The 18,418-nt window shown below is 43.1% G+C and overlaps 1 protein-coding gene across 1 annotated transcript in view; it reads left to right on the top strand.

Moving 5' to 3' along the window:
• Positions 1-6,975: 6,975 nt before the first annotated feature.
• Positions 6,976-18,418, top strand: part of LOC139406324 (tripartite motif-containing protein 16-like) — a 21,036-nt gene continuing 9,593 nt past the window's right edge. The window contains exons 1-2 of the mRNA XM_071148819.1: positions 6,976-7,662; positions 13,105-13,200. Coding sequence (XP_071004920.1) covers positions 7,078-7,662; positions 13,105-13,200 — 681 coding nt within the window. The 5' untranslated portion in view covers positions 6,976-7,077. The remainder of the gene's footprint in view (positions 7,663-13,104; positions 13,201-18,418) is intronic.

The following is an 18,418-nucleotide window of genomic DNA, read 5'->3' as shown; positions in this document are numbered from 1 at the left end:
TAAAGGTTAGCTGATGACCGCTAGCACTGGTTAGCTGACCTCTAGCTAGTAGCTAGGACAGAGACATGCATTATATCATTATATATTTCTACAGCTCTTTTTAACCCACACAGGGTTTATAACCCACACAGGGTTTATGCTTTAAAAATTTAACTAGTCCACACAGGTCTAGACCCATCCGGTCCGCACAGATCTAGACCCATCCGGTCCGCACAGGTCTAGACCCATCCGGTCCGCACAGGTCTATACCCATCCGGTCCACAAATATGTCTCACATGCACCACTAATCATATAATGGAATGTGGCTGTTTGGTTTTTATCAGCAAGCCATCTCTTAAACAGTTGCCAGCCAAAGCTTCAAAAGACACGTCCCAGTTAACTCAGAAAGGAAGAGAGAGAGTTCTAAGAACCTTACTCTGTTTCAGAAAGGAAGAGAGAGAGTTCTACGAACCTTACTCTGTTTCAGAAAGGAAGAGAGTGTTCTAAGAACCTTACTCTGTTTCAGAAAGGAAGAGAGAGAGTTCTAAGAACCTTACTCTGTTTCATAAAACAACCATTTGGTGCGTAAACATTTTCTTGGACTTCTACTACCACATTATAAACAATGTAAGTTTACACACTCCCAGGAATGCTATACATGATGGATCATTAGCTTAAATACTAACGTTCACACATCTTGATGGCCGGACAGGGTGGGTGTGGAGCCAGAGACAGCACAGGTTCAAACTGTAGAGCCCAGTTCCTACATTTGAATATAAACATTTATTTTATCAAACAAAACTATGCTAAATTTGATCTCTGGGACCCTCGGGATGACAAATCAGAGCAGATGACTGAATGTAAGTACATTATTTACCTACAGAGGTGTCACGGCTGTCGTTGGTGGAAGGAGAGGAGGACCAAAGTGCAGCGTCATAATGAGTTTAATGAAGATGAATACTTGAACAAAAAAACAACAAACAGACATAACGAACAGTTCTGCAAGGTGCAACAAAACACTAAACAGGAAATAATCACTCACAACTCAAGTGGGAAAAACAGGCTGCCTAAGTATGGTTCTCAATCAGGGACAACGATTGACAGCTACCTCTGATTGAGAGCCATACCAGGCCAAACATAGAAATACCAAACATAGAATGCCCACCACAACTCACGCCCCGACCAACCTAAAATAGAGACAAAAACAAGGAACCAAGGTCAGGACATGACAAGAGGTGAATGTATCAAACCAGTTGCTGCTATGACATGTTTTGTGCTCTCACCAAACAATAGCATGGTATTATTCCACTGTAATAGCTACTGTAAACTGGGCAGTGCAGTTAGATTAACTTCACTAGGTTAGGGGGCACTATTTTCACCACCGGATGAAAAGCCCAAAGTAAACTGCCTGCTATTCAGGCCCAGAAGCTAGGATATGCATACAGTGGGGCAAGTTCTCCCACTAAAAAAGATGAGAGAGGCCTGTAATTTTCATCATAGGTACACTTCAACTATGACAGACAAAATGAGGAAAAGAAATCCAGAAAATCACATCGTAGGATTTTTAATGAATTGTTAGCGTCCAACACCTCGTATAAAGGTTAACAAGAATGTTTTCTGTCCTGTAAAGTTTACTGTTACTTACAACGTCATGTAGTCACATTAGCAACAACCATCCCGGTACACCGATCCTGAAGAGATCCTTAAGAGGTATTAATGTACACTGTGTCTGTAGAGAGGTAGAGACAGCAGGATGACTACAGGGTTACCACCACACAGTCCTGTATATATTAATGTACTGTGAGGTAGAGAGGTAGAGACAGCAGGATGACTACAGGGTTACCACCACACAGTCCTGTATATATTAATGTACTGTGAGGTAGAGACAGCAGGATGACTACAGGGTTACCACCACACAGTCCTGTATATATTAATGTACTGTGAGGTAGAGACAGCAGGATGACTACAGGGTTACCACCACACAGTCCTGTATATATTAATGTACTGTGAGGTAGAGAGGTAGAGACAACAGGGTGACTACAGGGTTACCACCACACAGTCCTGTATATATTAATGTACTGTGAGGTAGAGAGGTAGAGACAACAGGGTGACTACAGGGTTACCACCACACAGTCCTGTATATATTAATGTACTGTGAGGTAGAGAGGTAGAGACAACAGGATGACTACAGGGTTACCACCACACAGTCCTGTATATATTAATGTACTGTGAGGTAGAGACAGCAGGATGACTACAGGGTTACCACCACACAGTCCTGTATATATTAATGTACTGTGAGGTAGAGACAGCAGGATGACTACAGGGTTACCACCACACAGTCCTGTATATATTAATGTACTGTGAGGTAGAGACAGCAGGATGACTACAGGGTTACCACCACACAGTCCTGTATATATTAATGTACTGTGAGGTAGAGACAGCAGGATGACTACAGGGTTACCACCACACAGTCCTGTATATATTAATGTACTGTGAGGTAGAGACAGCAGGATGACTATTATTACTCTTTTCTGCTTATATGTAGGTGCTGCTGCTCCAGCTAGTTTCTGTTAATCCTAGGTGACTGATCCTAGACAGAGGAGACCTACAGGTAGTGGGTTACTGATCCTAGACAGAGGAGACATACATGTAGTGGGTTAGTGTGGGTGACTGATCCTAGACAGAGTAGACCTACAGGTAGTTGGTTAGTGTGGGTGACTGATCCTAGACAGAGGAGACCTACAGGTAGTGGGTTAGTGTGGGTTACTGATCCTAGACAGAGGAGACATACAGGTAGTGGGTTCGTGTGTGTGTTTGGGGTGCAGTATGAGTTGACTACAGAAATGATCCTAGGTGTCTGTTGCCTGGTCATAGATTTGTGTCCTTGCCAACTCTATTGTGGCAAAAGGTTGCAAAGTTGAAGGGGGCCAAATACTTTCGCAAGGCACTGTAGCTGCAATGATCCAGGTGAAAAGGTACAGAGCTTGCGGTGGGAATCCGGGGATATGGAGAGAAGACAGGTCCGGTATGCTTTGGCTAGAATTGCGTTGTGTAGGCTGGCGAGAGATTTCAGAGCTAAAGGTTAGCTGATGACCGCTAGCACTGGTTAGCTGACCTCTAGCTAGTAGCTAGGACAGAGACATGCATTATATCATTATATATTTCTACAGCTCTTTTTAACCCACACAGGGTTTATAACCCACACAGGGTTTATGCTTTAAAAATTTAACTAGTCCACACAGGTCTAGACCCATCCGGTCCGCACAGATCTAGACCCATCCGGTCCGCACAGGTCTAGACCCATCCGGTCCGCACAGGTCTATACCCATCCGGTCCACAAATATGTCTCACATGCACCACTAATCATATAATGGAATGTGGCTGTTTGGTTTTTATCAGCAAGCCATCTCTTAAACAGTTGCCAGCCAAAGCTTCAAAAGACACGTCCCAGTTAACTCAGAAAGGAAGAGAGAGAGTTCTAAGAACCTTACTCTGTTTCAGAAAGGAAGAGAGAGAGTTCTACGAACCTTACTCTGTTTCAGAAAGGAAGAGAGAGTTCTAAGAACCTTACTCTGTTTCAGAAAGGAAGAGAGTGTTCTAAGAACCTTACTCTGTTTCAGAAAGGAAGAGAGAGAGTTCTAAGAACCTTACTCTGTTTCATAAAACAACCATTTGGTGCGTAAACATTTTCTTGGACTTCTACTACCACATTATAAACAATGTAAGTTTACACACTCCCAGGAATGCTATACATGATGGATCATTAGCTTAAATACTAACGTTCACACATCTTGATGGCCGGACAGGGTGGGTGTGGAGCCAGAGACAGCACAGGTTCAAACTGTAGAGCCCAGTTCCTACATTTGAATATAAACATTTATTTTATCAAACAAAACTATGCTAAATTTGATCTCTGGGACCCTCGGGATGACAAATCAGAGCAGATGACTGAATGTAAGTACATTATTTACCTACAGAGGTGTCACGGCTGTCGTTGGTGGAAGGAGAGGAGGACCAAAGTGCAGCGTCATAATGAGTTTAATGAAGATGAATACTTGAACAAAAAAACAACAAACAGACATAACGAACAGTTCTGCAAGGTGCAACAAAACACTAAACAGGAAATAATCACTCACAACTCAAGTGGGAAAAACAGGCTGCCTAAGTATGGTTCTCAATCAGGGACAACGATTGACAGCTACCTCTGATTGAGAGCCATACCAGGCCAAACATAGAAATACCAAACATAGAATGCCCACCACAACTCACGCCCCGACCAACCTAAAATAGAGACAAAAACAAGGAACCAAGGTCAGGACATGACAAGAGGTGAATGTATCAAACCAGTTGCTGCTATGACATGTTTTGTGCTCTCACCAAACAATAGCATGGTATTATTCCACTGTAATAGCTACTGTAAACTGGGCAGTGCAGTTAGATTAACTTCACTAGGTTAGGGGGCACTATTTTCACCACCGGATGAAAAGCCCAAAGTAAACTGCCTGCTATTCAGGCCCAGAAGCTAGGATATGCATACAGTGGGGCAAGTTCTCCCACTAAAAAAGATGAGAGAGGCCTGTAATTTTCATCATAGGTACACTTCAACTATGACAGACAAAATGAGGAAAAGAAATCCAGAAAATCACATCGTAGGATTTTTAATGAATTGTTAGCGTCCAACACCTCGTATAAAGGTTAACAAGAATGTTTTCTGTCCTGTAAAGTTTACTGTTACTTACAACGTCATGTAGTCACATTAGCAACAACCATCCCGGTACACCGATCCTGAAGAGATCCTTAAGAGGTATTAATGTACACTGTGTCTGTAGAGAGGTAGAGACAGCAGGATGACTACAGGGTTACCACCACACAGTCCTGTATATATTAATGTACTGTGAGGTAGAGAGGTAGAGACAGCAGGATGACTACAGGGTTACCACCACACAGTCCTGTATATATTAATGTACTGTGAGGTAGAGACAGCAGGATGACTACAGGGTTACCACCACACAGTCCTGTATATATTAATGTACTGTGAGGTAGAGACAGCAGGATGACTACAGGGTTACCACCACACAGTCCTGTATATATTAATGTACTGTGAGGTAGAGAGGTAGAGACAACAGGGTGACTACAGGGTTACCACCACACAGTCCTGTATATATTAATGTACTGTGAGGTAGAGAGGTAGAGACAACAGGGTGACTACAGGGTTACCACCACACAGTCCTGTATATATTAATGTACTGTGAGGTAGAGAGGTAGAGACAACAGGATGACTACAGGGTTACCACCACACAGTCCTGTATATATTAATGTACTGTGAGGTAGAGACAGCAGGATGACTACAGGGTTACCACCACACAGTCCTGTATATATTAATGTACTGTGAGGTAGAGACAGCAGGATGACTACAGGGTTACCACCACACAGTCCTGTATATATTAATGTACTGTGAGGTAGAGACAGCAGGATGACTACAGGGTTACCACCACACAGTCCTGTATATATTAATGTACTGTGAGGTAGAGACAGCAGGATGACTACAGGGTTACCACCACACAGTCCTGTATATATTAATGTACTGTGAGGTAGAGACAGCAGGATGACTATTATTACTCTTTTCTGCTTATATGTAGGTGCTGCTGCTCCAGCTAGTTTCTGTTAATCCTAGGTGACTGATCCTAGACAGAGGAGACCTACAGGTAGTGGGTTACTGATCCTAGACAGAGGAGACATACATGTAGTGGGTTAGTGTGGGTGACTGATCCTAGACAGAGTAGACCTACAGGTAGTTGGTTAGTGTGGGTGACTGATCCTAGACAGAGGAGACCTACAGGTAGTGGGTTAGTGTGGGTTACTGATCCTAGACAGAGGAGACATACAGGTAGTGGGTTCGTGTGTGTGTTTGGGGTGCAGTATGAGTTGACTACAGAAATGATCCTAGGTGTCTGTTGCCTGGTCATAGATTTGTGTCCTTGCCAACTCTATTGCTGTCATTGTCAAGCCAATCATTTGGCATCACCATGAGTGACAAGGAGTTGGCATGATGACACAAATAAACTGGGACTCAGGCTAAGGTCTGCAGCACTGAGGAATGTGTGTGAGAATGTGGAAGAGCATGTTGTGGTGAGAACAGAACAGTGGAAGGCACACTACAGATTATTCAGAAACTATTCAGGAACTACTCAGAAGTTTCTGTGCTAGTTTCTGTTCTCTGGCATGTCTCCAAAGAGACCAAAGATAACCCTGAAGGAGCTACAAAGCTCCACAGCGGAGATTGGAGTATCTGTCCATAGGACCACTTTTAAGCCGTACTTTTCACAGAGCTGGGCTTTATGGAAGAGTGTCCAGAAAAATGTCATTGCTTAAAAATAAAATTAGCAAACACGTTTGGTGTTTGCCAAAAGGCATGTGGGAGACTCCCCAAACATATGGAAGAATGTACTCTGGTCATCATGATCAATCTGGCCATCAAGGAAAACGCTATGTCTGGCACAAACCCAACACCTCTAATTACCCTGAGAACACCAACCCCACAGTGAAGCATGGTGGTGGCAGTATCATGCTGTGGGGATGTTTTTTATTAGGAGGGACTGGAAACTGGTCAGAATTGAAGGAATGATGGATGGTGCTAAATACAGGGAAATTCTTGAGGGGAACCTGTTTCAGTCTTCTAGAGATTTGAGACTGGGACGGAGGTTCACCTTCCAGGTTGTAAGGCAACAAAATAGGAAAAATGCCAAGGGGGGTGAATACTTTCGCAAGGCACTGTAGATGACATTACAGGGCATTCAGAAGTTATTCAGACACCTTTGGACACCTTTGGTTACATTAGTCTTTTTGTAAAATGGATTAAATAAAATGTAATCAGGAACTATAATTTAACCCAGGAACTAAAATCTTTGTCTCCTTCTCGACGTTGCATGCATTTCTTTATCTCTCCCTCCCTCTAACCCCTCCTTCACTCCCTACCTCTACACTCACCTATCTGGCAGAACCAGAAAGTCCACACCTCCCCAAAACTAACTTCTGTGGAAACAAAACTGATCTGAGTCTCTGTATCGTCTGTTTGTGTGAGAGTGAACAACCGTCCAAATGGCTCAACAGGGAGTTCAACTGGACCAGGACCAGTTCTGTTGTTCTGTCTGTCTGGATCTACTGAAGGAACCAGTCACCATCCCATGTGGACACAATTACTGTAGAATCTGTATTGAGGGCTGCTGGGATCAGGATGTTCTGAAACGGGTCTATAGCTGTCCTCAGTGCAGAGAGACCTTCACTCCAAGGCCTAATCTGAGGAAAAATAACATGTTGGCTGAAATGGTAGAGACACTGAAGAAGCCTGCTCCCCCTCCTGCTCTGTGCTATGCTGGACCTGGAGATGTGGCGTGTGATGTCTGCACTGGGACCAGAAAGCAGAAAGCCCTCATGTCCTGTCTGGTGTGTCTGGCCTGTTACTGTGAGACTCACCTCCAATCTCACTATGAATCTCCTGCTTTCAAGATGCACAAGCTGGTCAAAGCCACCGCACAACTACAGGAGAAGATCTGCTCTCATCATGGCAAACTGCTGGAGGTTTACTGTCGTACTGATCAGCAGTGTATCTGTTATCTGTGTACAATGGATGAACATAAAGGCCATGATACAGTGTCAGCTGCAGCAGAGAGGACTGAGAAACAGGTAAGACCAGAACAACTTTTTGGTGACTGTCTGATAAACAAAGAATTAAAGATATAGTAGGAACTAAATCTGTTTGAATATGAGATCATTATAATGAAATGGATCCACAAATATGAACACAAACCTTGAGTATATAGATATGTTAACCCAGATTCTCCAAATATATCACCATTTTCTAAAGTCTGTTAGGTTCTGATCAGAGTAAAAACTCAAACCAAGTTTATTCACCCACTGGGTCATACAGCTGCAAAGACAATGTGTGATTATACAAGAACATATGTTTATAACCTCATACTAGGCGGGACCAACTCCTTACACATCTAGACAGCCTATACATCTCTGTTACTAGGCAGGACCAACTACATACACATCTAGACAGCCAATACATCTCTGTTACTAGGCAGGACCAACTCCTTACACATCTAGACAGCCAATACATCTCTGTTACTAGGCAGGACCAACTCCTTACACATCTAGACAGCCTATACATCTCTGTTACTAGGCAGGACCAACTACATACACATCTAGACAGCCAATACATCTCTGTTACTAGGCAGGACCAACTCCTTACACATCTAGACATCCAATACATCTCTGTTACTAGGCAGGACCAACTCCTTACACATCTAGACAGCCAATACATCTCTGTTACTAGGCAGGACCAACTCCTTACACATCTAGACAGCCAATACATCTCTGTTACTAGGCAGGAACTGAATTGGTTCCTCTCACTGTTGTTGTCATGGCCCTGCCTGATGCTAGAATCTTGGTGGGTGTGGAAGTGTATGTGTGTGAGATAGGACTGTAGTAGGAGGGTTGTTGTGGTGGACCCCTCTGACCCCACTCCCAGAGGTTTCTTCACACTTCATCGTGTTGACCTCAAGATGAATTCCTGGCTCCTCCCTAGTTCTTCAGCTGGCATGCCTTATCAGAGACTAAAACTAGACTGTTGAATTCCTGGCTCCTCCTTAGTTCTGCAGCTGGCCTGCCTTATCAGAGACTAACCAGACCGTTGAATTCCTGGCTCCTCCCTAGTTCTGCAGCTGCCTTATCAGAGACTAAATAGTCTGTTGAATTCCTGGCTCCTCCCTAGTTCTGCAGCTGGCCTGCCTTATCAGAGACTAACTAGACTGTTGAATTCTTGGCTCCTCCCTAGTTCTGCAGCTGGCTTGCCTTATCAGAGACTAACTAGACTGTCGAATTCCTGGCTCCTCCCTAGTTCTGCAGCTGGCCTGCCTTATCAGAGACTAACTAGACTGTCAAATTCCTGGCTCCTCCCTAGTTCTGCAGCTGGCCTGCCTTATCAGAGACTAACTAGACTGTTGAATTCCTGGCTCCTCCCTAGTTCTGCAGCTGGCCTGCCTTATCAGAGACTAACTAGACTGTCGAATTCCTGGCTCCTCCCTAGTTCTGCAGCTGGCCTGCCTTATTAGAGACTGACTAGACTATTGAATTCCTGGCTCCTCCCTAGTTCTGCAGCTGGCCTGCCTTATCAGAGACTAACTAGACTGTTGAATTCCTGGCTCCTCCCTAGTTCTGCAGCTGGCCTGCCTTATCAGAGACTAACTAGACTGTTGAATTCCTGGCTCCTCCCTAGTTCTGCAGCTGGCCTGCCTTATCAGAGACTAACTAGACTGTTGAATTCCTGGCTCCTCCCTAGTTCTGCAGCTGGCCTGCCTTATCAGAGACTAACTAGTCTGTTGAATTCCTGGCTCCTCCCTAGTTCTGCAGCTGGCCTGCCTTATCAGAGACTAACTAGACTGTTGAATTCCTGGCTCCTCCCTAGTTCTGCAGCTGGCCTGCCTTATCAGAGACTAACTAGACTGTTGAATTCCTGGCTCCTCCCTAGTTCTGCAGCTGGCCTGCCTTATCAGAGACTAACTAGACTGTTGAATTCCTGGCTCCTCCCTAGTTCTGCAGCTGGCCTGCCTTATCAGAGACTAACTAGACTGTTGAATTCCTGGCTCCTCCCTAGTTCTGCAGCTGGCCTGCCTTATCAGAGACTAACTAGACTGTTGAATTCCTGGCTCCTCCCTAGTTCTGCAGCTGGCCTGCCTTATCAGAGACTAACTAGTCTGTTGAATTCCTGGCTCCTCCCTAGTTCTGCAGCTGGCCTGCCTTATCAGAGACTAACTAGACTGTTGAATTCCTGGCTCCTCCCTAGTTCTGCAGCTGGCCTGCCTTATCAGAGACTAACTAGACTGTTGAATTCCTGGCTCCTCCCTAGTTCTGCAGCTGGCCTGCCTTATCAGAGACTAACTAGACTGTTGAATTCCTGGCTCCTCCCTAGTTCTGCAGCTGGCCTGCCTTATCAGAGACTGAAACTAGTTGCCCTTTGTCTCCCTCTTTAGGAACATTGATATTCAACATTACATGTTTGAACATAATATTTCAGCACTTCCCCTTGTCTCTCTCAGTAACTTTCCATACACCAAGTTCCTATCCACCCTTCGTTGACCCAACATATACATTCCTTATACATGTAAATTCATCAATACATTCTAGTATGTTAACATTAATAAGTATATTTCTTGATAGAATCCTACAAATCAAACACCATTATTATTTATTGTTATTCATTATCAAACATCATTATTATTCATTATCAAACACCATTATCATCATTTCAGGGAAGTTAGGAACAAATATACAAAGGCAGTTAGGAAAGCTAAGGCTAGCTTTTTCAAACAGAAATGTGCATCCTGTGGTACTAACTCAAAAAAGTTCTGGGGCACTGTAAAGTCCATGGAGAATAAGAGCACCTCCTCCCAGCTGTCCACTGCTCTGAGGATGGGAAACACTGTCACCACCGATAAATCCACCATAATTGACAATTGCAATAAGCATTTTTCTACGGCTGGCCATGCTTTCCACCCTTCTACCGCTACCCCGGTCAACTACCCGGCACCCTCCACAGCAACCCGCCAAAGCCCCCAACATTTCTCCTTCACCCAAATCCAGATAGCTGATGTTCTGAAAGAGTTGCAAAATCTGGACCCCTACAAATCAGCCGGGCTAGACAATCTGGACCCTCTCTTTCTAAAATGATCTGCCAAAATTGTTGCAACCCCTATTACTAGCCTGTTCAACCTCTCTTTTGTATCGTCTGAGATTCCCAAAGATTGGAAAGCTGCCGCGGTCATCACCCTCTTCAATGGGGGTGACACTCTAGACCCAAACTGCTACAGACGTATATCTATCCTACCCTGTCTTTCTAAGGTGTTTGAAAGCCAAGTTAACAAACAGATTACCGACAATTTCGAATCCCACCGTACCTTCTCCGCTATGAAATCTGGTTTCTGAGCTGGTCATGGGTTCACCTCAACCACGCTCAAGGTCCTAAACGATATCTTAACCGCCATCGATAAGAAACATTACTTTGCAGCCGTATTCATTGATCTGGCCAAGGCTTTCGACTCTGTCAATCACAACCTTCTTATTGGCAGACTCGACAGCCTTGGTTTCTCAAATTAGTTCCTCGCCTGGTTTACCAACTACTTCTATGATAGAGTTCAGTGTGTCAAATCGGAGGGCATGTTGTCTGGACCTCTGACAGTCTCAATGGGGTGCCACAGGGTTCAATCCCCGGGCCGACTCTCTTCTCTGTATACATCAATGATGTCACTCTTGCTGCTGGTGAGTCTCTGATCCACCTCTACGCAGACGACACATTTCTGTATACTTCTGGCCCCTCTTTGGAAACTGTGTAAACTAACCTCAAGACAAGCTTCAATGCCATACAACTCTCCTTCCGTGGCCTCCAACTGCTCTTAAACACAAGTAAAACTAAATGCATGCTATTCAATCGATCACTGCCCGCAGCTGCTCGCCTGTCCAGCATCACTACTCTGGGCGGTTCTGACTTAGAATACGTGGACAACTACAAATACCTAGGTGTCTGGCTAGACTGTAAACTCTCCTTCCAGACTAACATTAAGCATCTCCAATCCAAAATTAAATCTAGAATCGGCTTCCTATATAGCAACAAAGCATCCTTCACTCATGCTGCCAAACATACCCTCGTAAAACTGACCATCCTACCGATCCTCTACTTCGGTGATGTCATCAATAAAATAACCTCCAACACTCTACTCAACAAATTGGATGCAGTCTATCACAGTGCCATCCGTTTTGTCACCAAAGCCCCATATACAGTACTACCCACCATTGCGACCTGTACACTCTCGTTGGCAGGCCCTTGCTTCATTCTCGTTGCCAAACCCACTGGCTACAGGTTATCTACAAGTCTCTGCTAGGTAAAGCCCTACCTTATCTCAGCTCACTGGTCACCATAGCAGCAAACACTCGTAGCACGCGCTCCAGCAGGTATATCTCACTGGTCATCCCCAAAGCCAATTCCTCCTTTGGTCGTCTTTCCTTCCAGTTTTCTGCTGCCAATGACTGGAACGAACTGCAAAAATATCTGAAGCTGGAAATACTTATCTCCCTCACTAGCTTTAAGCACCAGCTGTCAGAGCAGCTCACAGATTACTGCACCTGTACATAGCCCATCTATAATTTAGCCAAACAACTCCCTCTTTCCCTACTGTATTTATTTATTTATTTTGCTCCTTTGCACCCCATTATTTTTATTTCTACTTTGCACATTCTTCCACTGCAAATCTACCATTCCAGTGTTTTACTTGCTACATTGTATTTACTTCGCCACCATAGCCTTTTTTTGCCTTTACCTCCCTTATCTCACCTCATTTGCTCACATTGTATATAGACTTATATTTCTACTGTATTATTGACTGTATGTTTTGTTTATTCCATGTGTAACTCGTTGTTGTTGAATGTGTTGTACTGCTTGCTTTATCTTGGCCAGGTCGCAGGTGCAAATGAGAACTTGTTCTCAACAAGCCTACCTGGTTAAATAAAGGTGAAATAAAGTAAAAATAAACTAAATAATATTAGTTACCAAACATCATTATCATTAGTTATCAAACATCATTATCATTAGTTACCAAACATCATTATCATTAGTTATCAAACATCATTATCATTAGTTATCAAACATCATTATCATTAGTTACCAAACATCAGTATCATTAGTTATCAAACATCATTATCATTAGTTATCAAACATCATTATCATTAGTTACCAAACATCATTATCATTAGTTATCAAACATCATTATCATTAGTTATCAAACATCATTATTATTAGTTACCAAACATCATTATCATTAGTTATCAAACATCATTATCATTAGTTATCAAACATCATTATCATTAGCTATCCAACACCCAAACAGCTCCCTGATTTGTGTTCTGTTAAATCTACAATTATTCACATGACTACATAATAATATATTTTCACACAGACACTTCCTCAATATTTGTATCCCTATATTCTATCGGCCCTGTGTCACATTACTATACTATTGATCTACTGGACTAATAAAGCTTGATAGCTCATTGAAGAGTGATTCTCCACAGAGGCAGCTGGGGATGAGTCAGCAGAAGGTCCAGCAGAGATTCCAGGAGAGAGAGAAGGAGCTGAAGGAGCTCCAACAGGCTGTGGAGTCTTTCAAGGTGAGTATTGTTGACCAGAGGAGACACACCATTTCACTTCTCTCCTCCAGTCAGAGAGAGAGAGAGAGAGAGGGGGGCCCCTATCCAATCCCACTAACCCCACTGTTGGGAACAGGCAGTCTGGACCAATTTCAGAGAATAGACTGCTTAATGTAACTGACAGGATATGAACGCAGGTCTACTGTAGGAGAAACCAACAACTTAACATCTTACACCAAGAGGACATTCCCTATTGGACCGACACTGATTCAGAAGTAGCAGGAAGGGCGACCTCATCACATAACCATGAGTAACCATGACTGACTTATGTCCCCTATACATTAAAATGGAACTGTCTCTCTCTCAATTGAATTAAATTCATAGGGCTTTATTGGCATGGAAATATATGTTTACATTGCCAAAGCAAGTGAAATAGACAATAAACAAAAGTGAAATAAACTATCAGAAATGAACAGTAAACATTACACTAACAAAAGTTTTAAAGGAATAGAGACATTTAAAATGTAATAACTCAAGTGGAAAACAGAGTTTATTTGTGGTTTCAGGGTGGGAAAGGAGTTGGCTGCAGTTGAATCAGTGAAGGTAACCTGTAGTGGACTTGTAATATTTGTTTGTGTTTCTTCTGACCAGAGGGAGTGGGCGCAACTTGGGTCAAAATATCTGTTTCTTGTTTTCTCTTAGGAACAAGGCACCATTGAAATTAGTGATTTCTGGGGTAGCGTTAGTGTGGAGGTAGAGCAATTGAACTGGAAGATTCCTGGTGTTTGTGATGCCGTTTGGTGTGAAGCAGACCAGGTGGTGAGCGTGGTGAAACAGAGGAGTCACAGTCAGTCCTTTTGAGTTTTTGGTCTTTACCTGACAAAGTCTTGTTAGGATATATCAGTTATCCTGTTAGAGTCTTTGTGTTGAATCCACTGAGATGTTTCAGGTGCAACGTTTATGGTCATGTTGCAACAGTTTGTAGGAGGGAGATGGTGTGGGAAGTGTGCAGGAGGTCGTGCAATAGAGGCTTGTGTAGTTTTGTTGGATAAAGTTGTGTGTGTAAACTGTAGGGGTGTCCATGTTGCTGAGGATCAGAAGTGTCCGGTGAGAAAGAAGCAGGTTGAGGTGGATAGAGTCAGAGTAGTGCAGAAGGTGTCGTATGCTGAGGCAGTGAAGAAAGTAGAGGAGGATGGGTCAAGGGTGAGGGATCCTGAGAGGATCCCTGTGAGTGGTAGATCTGTGCAGCACAGAGGGATGGGCCAACGAGTGATATGCTTCAGTAAGGTTGGCTTCGTAGCGTTCATTACAATGGTTATCAACTGTACCGCAGAAATGGAACGTCAATCACAGACAATAGATGTTGTGGTGGCAGCTGCAGAGAAGTGTTTGGTCATATGAGATTTGACTTCGGAAGAGTTCCAGGGTGTGTTGAGTGGTGGTGTCCCGTCCTCCCAGGTCGTTGTCATGGTGCAGGAGCAGATAGGGTCAAAGTAGTGGAACGGGGTAGTGGGTTTTTAATGAGTGTAGGGTTAGTTGTCATGGTGATGGAGCAGATAGGGTCAAAGTAGTGGAATGGGGTAGTGGGTTTTTAATGAGTGTAGGGTTAGTTGGCATGGTGATGGAGCAGATAGGGTCAAAGTAGTGGAATGGGGTAGTGGGTTTTTAATGAGTGTAGGGTTAGTTGTCATGGTGATGGAGCAGATAGGGTCAAAGTAGTGGAATGGGGTAGTGGGTTTTTAATGAGTGTAGGGTTAGTTGGCATGGTGATGGAGCAGATAGGGTCAAAGTAGTGGAATGGGGTAGTAGTGGGTTTTTAATGAGTGTAGGGTTAGTTGGCATGGTGATGGAGCAGATAGGGTCAAAGTAGTGGAATGGGGTAGTGGGTTTTTAATGAGTGTAGGGTTAGTTGGCATGGTGTTACTTAGTATTATCATAATTTCCTCTTTTCCAATTTTGTATCACAAAGTAAAATAGATTTATATTATTGTCCAGTTGGGGGCGGTAATAGATTTATATTATTGTCCAGTTGGGGGAGGTAATAGATTTATATTATTGTCCAGTTGGGGGCGGTAATAGATTTATATTATTGTCCAGTTGGGGGAGGTAATAGATTTATATTATTGTCCAGTTGAGGGAGGTAATAGATTTATATTATTGTCCAGTTGGGGGAGGTAATAGATTTATATTATTGTCCAGTTGGGGGAGGTAATAGATTTATATTATTGTCCAGTTGAGGGAGGTAATAGATTTATATTATTGTCCAGTTGGGGGAGGTAATAGATTTATATTATTGTCCAGTTGGGGGAGGTAATAGATTTATATTATTGTCCAGTTGGGGGAGGTAATAGATTTATATTATTGTCCAGTTGGGGGAGGTAATAGATTTATATTATTGTCCAGTTGGGGGAGGTAATAGATTTATATTATTGTCCAGTTGGGGGAGGTAATAGATTTATATTATTGTCCAGTTGGGGGAGGTAATAGATTTATATTATTGTCCAGTTGGGGGAGGTAATAGATTTATATTATTGTCCAGTTGGGGGAGGTAATAGATTTATATTATTGTCCAGTTGGGGGCGGTAATAGATTTATATTATTGTCCAGTTGGGGGAGGTAATAGATTTATATTATTGTCCAGTTGGGGGAGGTAATAGATTTATATTATTGTCCAGTTGGGGGAGGTAATAGATTTATATTATTGTCCAGTTGGGGGAGGTAATAGATTTATATTATTGTCCAGTTGGGGGAGGTAATAGATTTATATTATTGTCCAGTTGGGGGAGGTAATAGATTTATATTATTGTCCAGTTGGGGGAGGTAATAGATTTATATTATTGTCCAGTTGGGGGAGGTAATAGATTTATATTATTGTCCAGTTGGGGGAGGTAATAGATTTATATTATTGTCCAGTTGGGGGCGGTAATACAACATATTGGATGCCAACCACCGTTAAACTAGTTGGTTGTGTGGGTCTCTGGTTATGAATGGGATGCTGACAGACAATCTTTCATGGTAGTTGGTTGTGTGGGTATCTGGTTATGAATGGGATGCTGACAGACAATCTTTCATGGTAGTTGGTTGTGTGGGTATCTGGTTATGAATGGGATGCTGACAGACAATCTTTCATGGTAGTTGGTTGTGTGGGTATCTGGTTATGAATGGGATGCTGACAGACAATCTTTCATGGTAGTTGGTTGTGTGGGTATCTGGTTATGAATGGGATGCTGACAGACAATCTTTCATGGTAGTTGGTTGTGTGGGTATCTGGTTATGAATGGGATGCTGACAGACAATCTTTCATGGTAGTTGGTTGTGTGGGTCTCTTGTTATGAATGGGATGCTGACAGACAATCGTTGATGGATATTTATAGAGCTCTGATCAGGACAACAATTGATTACAGGTGTTTATGGAACAGCAGCAAAGACTTCAGAAGCTGGACAGAATCCAGTATTTAGCTTTAAGGATATGTATTGGTGCATTTAAATCAACATCTGTATGTGTCTTACTAGTGGAGGCAGGTGAGATGCCTTTGGATCAACGGTGTAATAAATTGTCATCAGATTATTGGGTTGAAAGGCTGTGAGGTTGAGCCTCCCACTGCTACTGTTCTAGATGACTGATGGGAATATACTAGTAGACAAGGCAGTTGTTTTGGTTGGACAGTTGGAAAGCTTGCTGATGAGAGTGGTTTGAGGGAGTTGGAGGTTGGTCCTCCTGTGGTGATAGGGGATGTTCCTCCATGGTTACTCCCAGATCCTGTTGTTGATCTGACCTTGGTAGAGAAAAGGAAACATTGGTCAGAAGTCAGTGATGAAGGGAAACTGGTTGACAATTACATTGGTAGAAGTTAAGCTTTTTTCCAGCTTTTCACAGATGGATCCAAGGACCCAGATAGTGGAGCCCAGGAGCAGGCGTTTACCTTCCTGGATTTGATGTGCAGATATGTAGAACCCAGATAGTGTAGCCCAGGAGCAGGCGTTCACCTTCCTGAATTTGATGTGCAGATATGTAGGACCCAGATAGTGGAGCCCAGGAGTCTTTACCTTCCTGGATTTGATGTGCAGATATGTAGAACCCAGATAGTGGAGCCCAGGAGCAGGCCTTTAACTTCCTGGATTTGATGTGCAGATATGTAGAAGACTAACAGATGAACTGTCAGAACACTCAGTTGAACTGTTGGTGATAATAGTTGCCCTCCAGTGGTTGGAGGACGTACAACCTGTTAGAATTATAGGATGCTCAGATTCTCTGTCTGGATTGGATAGTTTATCATCTGGTAAATCTAATAGGAGTGACCTACTAAATCAAATCAAATTGTATTAGTCACATGAATACAACAGGTGTTTTTACCTTACAGTGAAATGCTGAATACAACAGGTGTTTTTACCTTACAGTGAAATGCTGAATACAACAGGTGATTTTACCTTACAAAGTAACAAGTAATTAAAGAGGAGCAGTAACATAACAATAGTGAGACTAAAACAGACTATATACAGGTGGGAACCGGTACAGAGTCAATGCACGGGGTCATCGGTTAGTTGAGGTAGTATCAAGACTTGCATGTGTTGTGATATTGTTGTCAGGATGTTGACGAGAGGGAAAGATTGAAGTGTCAATGGGGTTGGACAGGGTTGGGAGAGTTTGGAAGGGATTTGGGGGATGGGGGAGGGTCTATTAGAAGTTAGTAGGACTCTTTTATTTTCTCAGAAGTACTGAGTTAGGTAGGAGGATTTAGAGTGGTGTAAACCGTGATTGAACACACTCCAGAACAGGAGGTGGCACCATGCACCTTTAACGTCGGTTTGAGGACCTCCATTATATCATAGAAGAAGAAGTTGGTCTGTGAGGGTTTTGTTGTTCCTGAGGAGGGCTACTATTCTTTTCTCTTTTGGTTTTCAAGTATTTTCAGAATGTATTAAAACCAAAGCTAAAGCTTCCCTAAACAATTCAATATATCAGTCAATATATTTTCTCTGTGATTTATTTTCTCTCCGTCAACCGTTCCATCGCATCTTAACCGTCTTACCGGGCGGGCACTAGGACCCGGGGGAGGCTGCTGCTGCAGAGGCTGCTGCACCGCTCGTGACTGTCAGTCCTCCTTGTAGCTCATTGGTTAAGCTGTGGCTCGAGACTGTTAACAGTTAACGGACAGGAAACGGCTCTGACAGGACACATTCATGTCGAGGCAGTGATGTGAATGTGTGGTAAGTTAGAATAGAGAGAGAGAGTTTTCAC

Source organism: Oncorhynchus clarkii, chromosome 4, assembly GCF_045791955.1.
Source record: "Oncorhynchus clarkii lewisi isolate Uvic-CL-2024 chromosome 4, UVic_Ocla_1.0, whole genome shotgun sequence".
Classification (NCBI taxonomy): domain Eukaryota; kingdom Metazoa; phylum Chordata; class Actinopteri; order Salmoniformes; family Salmonidae; genus Oncorhynchus; species Oncorhynchus clarkii.
Note: the sequence above shows the minus strand (reverse complement) of the source record. Positions and strands in the feature narration are given on the sequence as shown.